The following is a 7,345-nucleotide window of genomic DNA, read 5'->3' as shown; positions in this document are numbered from 1 at the left end:
ATTCATAGTATTGTAGGATTTTCATAAAAAAAAAATTAATAAAGACAATATAGATTAAAGGCAATTTATCATCACATTTTATCAATAAATGCCATTGCTGCTACGTTCTCCAGGCTTGTATTACCTTTTTAATAAGCTCACTATATCCTCCAGGCTATGCAATATACTTTTAAGCTTCTTAGATTGTTTTCCTTAGTTTTACATAACTTGTGAATAATATGATTTTGAAGGGGTTGTTCCCTTTCAGTGAAATGTCTTCACTGGCTACAGTGTCCAATAAAAAGATCAAATTACTCTGTACTCAGCTTCACCAGGACCACTGACTAGTCACTGCCACTCTTCGCGGTGTTTGGCATTGGCTGAGGTGCTGACATGATGTAACTGCACAGCAGTCATTAGAGAGCTCAATGCCTCGGAATTCAGTGCTACGTTTACATTGCAAATCCCACTTTGAGTTGTTGCGTTCACTGACTGACTGCTGCACGGTCAAAGTGACTTCAGTGCTGCAGCCAATCTCAGACACAGAAAACAACAGTGTTGACTGGATGGTATTCCCAGGGAAGGTGAGTACAAAGCTTTTTTTGTTAGCAAGCTGAAGTCCGGGGAGAAATTTATTTGAAAAAGAACAACCCCTTTAATTTACCATAATACACTATGTAAAATTATCTTATAATATTTTGAGGTCACCACAAATCCCATGTTTTGTGATAAGATCTTTTTTTGGATTTTTCACACATGCTATTACTGTTTTTGGTTTATATACAGGACAATAACAAAACAGTGGTAAAAGACTTCATTCTCTTAGGATTTCAAGTCAATGGAGGTGTAAGAATTCTCCTTTTCTGCTTATTCCTTGTAATCTATTGTCTGATATTGTGTGGAAATGTCCTCATCATCACTGTGGTGTCCACCAACAAGAACCTCCACACTCCAATGTACTTCTTTATCTCACAATTGTCCATCTACGACATCTTGTTGACCACAGATGTTATCCCCAAAATGCTGCAAGTCCTGCTAATTAAGGGAGGAACCATCAGTTTTATTGACTGCATCACTCAATGTTATTTACTTGGTGCCTCGGAAGCAGCCGAATGTCTTCTCCTAACAGTGATGTCTTATGACAGATATGTGGCCATCTGTAATCCTCTCCGATACACTACCATCATGACCAACGAATACTGTGTAATATTGATCATCATCTGTTGGGTGTTTGGATTTTTAATAGTTCTGACTTTTGTCATATCAATAGCAAATCTTATTTTTTGTGGTCCAAATAACATTGATCATTTGTTCTGTGACATTGTCCCCATAATAGAACTTGCCTGTTCTGATGCCCACATTGTCCACTTGGAGATTTTTTTAGCAGGCATTCCATCAATTTTTATTCCTGCCACCATCATTATAGTATCTTATACTTATATTGTTATAACAGTATTAACAATCCCATCCAGTAACGGTAGGAAGAAAGCCTTCTCCACCTGCAGCTCCCATCTCACTGTGGTCTCCATATTCTACTGGACAATATTCAGTGTTTATATTGTCCCACCTAAAAGCCAATCATCAACCATCCGTAAGATCCTATCTCTGCTATATACTGTGTTTACTCCTTTGGTCAACCCCATTATATACAGTCTGAGAAATGAGGAAATAAAAAAAGTCATACTAAATAGGAAAAATGGTCAGAATGCACTGAAAATGGCAGCTAATTTTTTGAGCTGTACATAGTTCATTCTCGAAAAAGTTAACCTTAAGTAGCAGTAGGATCCTGAGAGACTTTCAAATGCATAATCTGTTGAGCCAAAAACATTCAGTTCTGATAAGACGAAAGAATAGCACAAAGCTTAAAGCAAGCATATTACAGGTCCTTCTCAAAAAATTAGCATATAGTGTTAAATTTCATTATTTACCATAATGTAATGATTACAATTAAACTTTCATATATTATAGATTCATTATCCACCAACTGAAATTTGTCAGGTCTTTTATTGTTTTAATACTGATGATTTTGGCATACAACTCCTGATAACCCAAAAAACCTGTCTCAATAAATTAGCATATCAAGAAAAGGTTCTCTAAACGACCTATTACCCTAATCTTCTGAATCAACTAATTAACTCTAAACACATGCAAAAGATACCTGAGGCTTATAAAAACTCCCTGCCTGGTTCATTACTCAAAACCCCCATCATGGGTAAGACTAGCGACCTGACAGATGTCAAGAAGGCCATCATTGACACCCTCAAGCAAGAGGGTAAGACCCAGAAAGAAATTTCTCAACAAATAGGCTGTTCCCAGAGTGCTGTATCAAGGCACCTCAATGGTAAGTCTGTTGGAAGGAAAAAATGTGGCAGAAAACGCTGTACAACGAGAAGAGGTGACCGGACCCTGAGGAAGATTGTGGAGAAGGACCGATTCCAGACCTTGGGGAACCTGAGGAAGCAGTGGACTGAGTCTGGTGTGGAAACATCCAGAGCCACCGTGCACAGGCGTGTGCAGGAAATGGGCTACAGGTGCCGCATTCCCCAGGTAAAGCCACTTTTGAACCATAAACAGCGGCAGAAGCGCCTGACCTGGGCTACAGAGAAGCAGCACTGGACTGTTGCTAAGTGGTCCCAAGTACTTTTTTCTGATGAAAGCAAATTTTGCATGTCATTCGGAAATCAAGGTGCTAGAGTCTGGAGGAAGACGGGGGAGAAGGAAATGCCAAAATGCCTGAAGTCCAGTGTCAAGTACCCACAGTCAGTGATGGTGTGGGGTGCCATGTCAGCTGCTGGTGTTGGTCCACTGTGTTTCATCAAGGGCAGGGTCAATGCAGCTAGCTGTCAGGAGATTTTGGAGCACTTCATGCTTCCATTGGCTGAAATGCTTTATGGAGATGAAGATTTCATTTTTCAGCACGACCTGGCACCTGCTCACAGTGCCAAAACCACTGGTAAATGGTTTACTGACCATGGTATTACTGTGCTCAATTGGCCTGCCAACTCTCCTGACCTGAACCCCATAGAGAATCTGTGGGATATTGTGAAGAGAAAGTTGAGAGACGCAAGACCCAACACTCTGGATGAGCTTAAGGCCGCTATTGAAGCATCCTGGGCCTCCATAAAATCTCAGCAGTGTCACAGGCTGATTGCCTCCATGCCACGCCGCATTGAAGCAGTCATTTCTGCCAAAGGATTCCCGACCAAGTATTGAGTGCATAACTGGACATTATTATTTGATGGTTTTTTTGTTTGGTATTAAAAAACACTTTTATTTGATTGGACGGGTGAAATATGCTAATTTATTGAGACAGGTTTTTTGGGTTATCAGGAGTTGTATGCCAAAATCATCAGTATTAAAACAATAAAAGACCTGACAAATTTCAGTTGGTGGATAATGAATCTATAGTATATGAAAGTTTAATTGTAATCATTACATTATGGGAAATAATGAAATTTAACACTATATGCTAATTTTTTGAGAAGGACCTGTATATTGATGACTACAGATGAGCAGATAAGATAAAATCAATTTTTTCTATTCACAAATGTAATATCCCCTATTATGGTTTAGGGTCCCTCCAGATCCCAAAGAATAATAAACATAACATGCAAATATAAAGAAAAATTCTTATACTCACCTTACCGCTCACCTCTCCAGACCCTCCAGTCCTCACCGCACCTTCTGATCTGCACCACTCATGATGGAATCCCAATTCACACTGAGCCAAGATTGTTTGCTCTACTGAGGCCCAAGAGGGCTCTGCACATGTTTGCTCAAGGTCACTTGCACAAAATAGTCCTGGTATATCTGTGTGAGCGGGGGGGGGGGATCAGAAGACCCAACGAGAACTACACAGGTGACAGTGAGGAGATTATAAGGATTTTTTCCTTCTTTTACTTTATATTGCCCTCTAAAGTTCATAAAAATGACAGCTCAGAATGCCATTTTGCTGAGGCCGCTCGGAAGCAAGTTGATCGGACTGGCGGAACACACCAAATAATAATAATAGAGAATGTGAGGTGCATTCGCAGTCCGGGGTCCACCGTGCAGAGATGACACCTGCTGCTCCGTAATGGCAGACTATATGGCGGTATAGAGAAAGTACTCACCTGGGTAAGCGAACCCTGTTAATTCACAGAGACACGATACTGCGCAAAGAGTATAAGCTAGAGTCACAGAAGCCTGTCCCTAGACTCAAGAAAGAGTTCCTCTAGACTTTCTACACTCGACACCGCTGTCGTGGTGTCAGGGAAGAAACAGTATAATAATTTACTGCACAAGAGTGCGTACAGCGCCGCACTGGCGGGCACTGCAAAGAGACGCTGTAGCGTGTGCTAAGTGTGCAGTTTAGCACTGTCGGGCACTAGGTAGCTTCCACCATTCGCGAGCAGTCATCAATACTAGGGATGGGACTGGTTAAGGAGCTTTCATCCATCAACAGACATTCATCTACACACACACGTTAGCAAGTTTACACTAGCGCATGGCCGAGAAGCCATGCAAACCTTTTATAGCAGTACCACACCGGGACCTTCCAGATGGTCCAATAAGAGCCGCAACAGAACCTGAACATGTGACCTCCGACCTCCAATGGGAGGTCATCCCGTGGGCATGCTCAGTATGAGAAAAGCGGCACTTAGTCCCAGAAAGGCCTGCTCGCTGCTGATCAGTACTGGCCACAAAGGCAGAGCCTGGAAAGGTAGCAGTAAACAGTGGCACAGTATCAGCTTGACCCAGACGCTGGGACCGACGCCTCCACTGATCAGGTTACACTGCGGCTGTAGAAGAATGGGAGACCGCAGTGGACATGGTTCGAGATTTCCCCTGTGCAGCGGCGGGAACTCGACACCTAACATTACCTCACTCCTAGGCCCCCCTCCCTGGGCCTCGCTATGTTCAAAGGCTGTAATGAGCAGTGGAGCCCAAATGTGCTCAGGCTCCCAGGTTCTGTCCTCTGGGCCGTGACCCTTCCAGTCCACAGTCGACAGATGAGGCATCCACCTCAATAATAAAAGGCTTATGTACATCGGGACGATGTAGAATGGGAGCGCTAGCAAAGTGGGAATTAACAGATAGGAAGGTTTTGGAGTCCTCCTGTGACCACAATTTGGGATTTGCTACCTTCTTGGTGAGGGCTACCAAGGGAGCTACCAAAGTTGAGAAGTGGGGAATGAACTGGCGATAATAATTAATGAACCCCATAAAGCACTCTACCGCTTTGAGAGAATGAGGTTCCTGCCAGTCCATCACTGCTTGTAGCTTGGCAGGATCCATAGCTAATCCCTGGGCTGAGATGATATAGCCCAGGAAAGGCAAGGACTCCTGCTCAAACACACACTTCTCCAACTTGGCGTAGAGGGAGTTTGCCCGTAGGAGGTCAAAGACTCTGCAAACATCTCTCCGGTGGGAATCAATATCTGGAGAGAAGATGAGAATATCATCCAGATAGACTACCACCGAGGTGGAGAGCATATCCCGGAAGATATCGTTCACAAAGTCTTGGAAGACAGCTGGGACATTACAGAGCCCAAAGGGCATCACAAGATATTCATAGTGCCTATCACTGGTATTAAAAGCCATCTTCCACTTGTACCCCTCACTGATGCGAATCAGTTTGTAAGCACCCCGCAGATCTAGCTTAATAAATTCCCTTGCTCCCGGAGCCTATCGAATAGCTCAGATATCAGGAGGAGAGGGTACTTGTTCTTAACGGTAATGGTGTTAAGACCCCTGTAGTCTATGCATGGACGTAATTCTCTGCTCTTCTTCTTCACGAAGAAGATCCCTGCCCCAGCAGGTGACATTGACCTCCTAATGAATCCTCTTGCCAGATTCTCCTGGATGTACTGTGACATTGCCTCCATCTCCGGGAGAGACAGGGGATAGACATGTCCCCGAGGAGGCTCTGCACCTGGCAAGAGGTCAATAGGACAGTTATGGGGGTGGTGAGACAGAAGGGTCTCCACAGCTCTCTTGGAGAAAACGTCCGCATCAAAATTTTGTGTTATTCTATGCTTGATGAAGAGAACTGAGTAGTCTCGAAAGCTTGCAATTTGTTACCAAGTTGGAAAAAGGAGAAATCACTGCTTAAAAAATTGTGTTGATGTAAAGCAAACATGTGGGAAATGTTATTTATTAACTATTTTGTGTGACACATCTCTCTGATTTAAGGGCATAAGAATTAAAAAATTGAAAATTGACCAGCAGTGTTTGGGAAGAGAGCTAAGATTTAAACAAAACAAACAACAATATTCCATACCTTCCATCATTCAGTCTTGTCCCACGCTGTAAATCCATCTGAAGGGGTTAAATCATTTTACAACCAGGAGCTCTGCTAATGCAGCTGTGCTCCTGTCTGTAAAACTTGGTGAATGAATGGAATGCAGGGGAATGTACTGTAGTTACCTCGAGTGGTGGTGATGCACCCTCTGCTGGATGAACTCATATGACCTCGAGCCTGGGAACTTTTCTGAAAAGTTCCCACGGTCGAATTCACCCCACCGATCGCCCCTCCAAGCCACCGATCTGTCCCGTAGTCCCCTCCGTCCTGTGCTCCGCTCCCCCGTCCTCCTGTCCGCTCCCCCCGTGCTCCTATGCCACCCCCCTGTGCTCCGACGCCCCCCCGTGCCCCGATCTCCCCCCCCTTATACTTACCGAGGCTCCCGGTGCCCGTCCGTCTTCTCCATGGGCGCCTCCATCTTCCAAAATGGCGGGCGCATGCGCAGTGCGCCCGCCGAATCTGCCGGTCGGCAGATTCGTTACAAATACATTTTGATCGCTGTGATAGAACCTATCACAGCCATCAAAATAAAAAAAAATAATAAATAACCCCCCCTTTATCACCCCCATAGGTAGGGACAATAATAAAAAAAAGAAAATATTTTTTTTCTTTTTCCACTAGGGTTAGGGTTAGAACTAGGGTTAGGGTTAGGGGTAGGGTTAGGGTTAGGGGTAGGGTTAGGGTTAGGGCATGTGCACACAGTGTGGATTTGGCTGCGGATCCACAGCGGATTGGCCGTGGATGCGCAGCGGATTGGCCGCTGCGAATTCGTAGCAGTTTTCCATCAGGTTTACAGTACCATGTACACCTATGGAAAACCAAATCCGCTGTGCCCATGGTGCGGAAAATTCCGTGCGGAAACGCTGCGTTGTATTTTCCACAGCATGTCAATTCTTTGTGCGAATTCCGCAGCGTTTTACACCTGTTCCTCAATAGGAATCCGCAGGTGAAATCCGCACAAAAAACACTGGAAATCCTCTGTAAATCCGCAGGTAAAACACAGTGCCTTTTACCTGTAGATTTTTCAAAAATCGTGCGGAAAAATCTCACACGAATCCGCAACGTGGGCACATAGCCTTAGGG

General features: G+C 44.1%; 1 protein-coding gene across 1 annotated transcript; it reads left to right on the top strand.

Moving 5' to 3' along the window:
• Positions 1-407: 407 nt before the first annotated feature.
• LOC143774716 (olfactory receptor 2A12-like) lies at positions 408-1,725 on the top strand. Its single transcript, XM_077262481.1, has 2 exons — positions 408-563; positions 766-1,725. Exons 1-2 carry the CDS (start codon positions 408-410, stop codon positions 1,723-1,725), a joined length of 1,116 nt encoding a protein of 371 aa, XP_077118596.1.
• Positions 1,726-7,345: the final 5,620 nt, after the last annotated feature.

The sequence above is a fragment of the Ranitomeya variabilis genome, chromosome 5 (assembly GCF_051348905.1).
Source record: "Ranitomeya variabilis isolate aRanVar5 chromosome 5, aRanVar5.hap1, whole genome shotgun sequence".
NCBI lineage: Eukaryota > Metazoa > Chordata > Amphibia > Anura > Dendrobatidae > Ranitomeya > Ranitomeya variabilis.
Note: the sequence above shows the minus strand (reverse complement) of the source record. Positions and strands in the feature narration are given on the sequence as shown.

Coding starts and splice junctions, on each gene's coding strand:
- LOC143774716 (XM_077262481.1), top strand. CDS start 408: ATGCCTCGGAATTCAGTGCTACGTTTACATTGCAAATCCCACTTTGAG. Junction 564..765: donor GGATGGTATTCCCAGGGAAG/GTGAGTACAAAG, acceptor GTTTATATACAG/GACAATAACAAAACAGTGGT.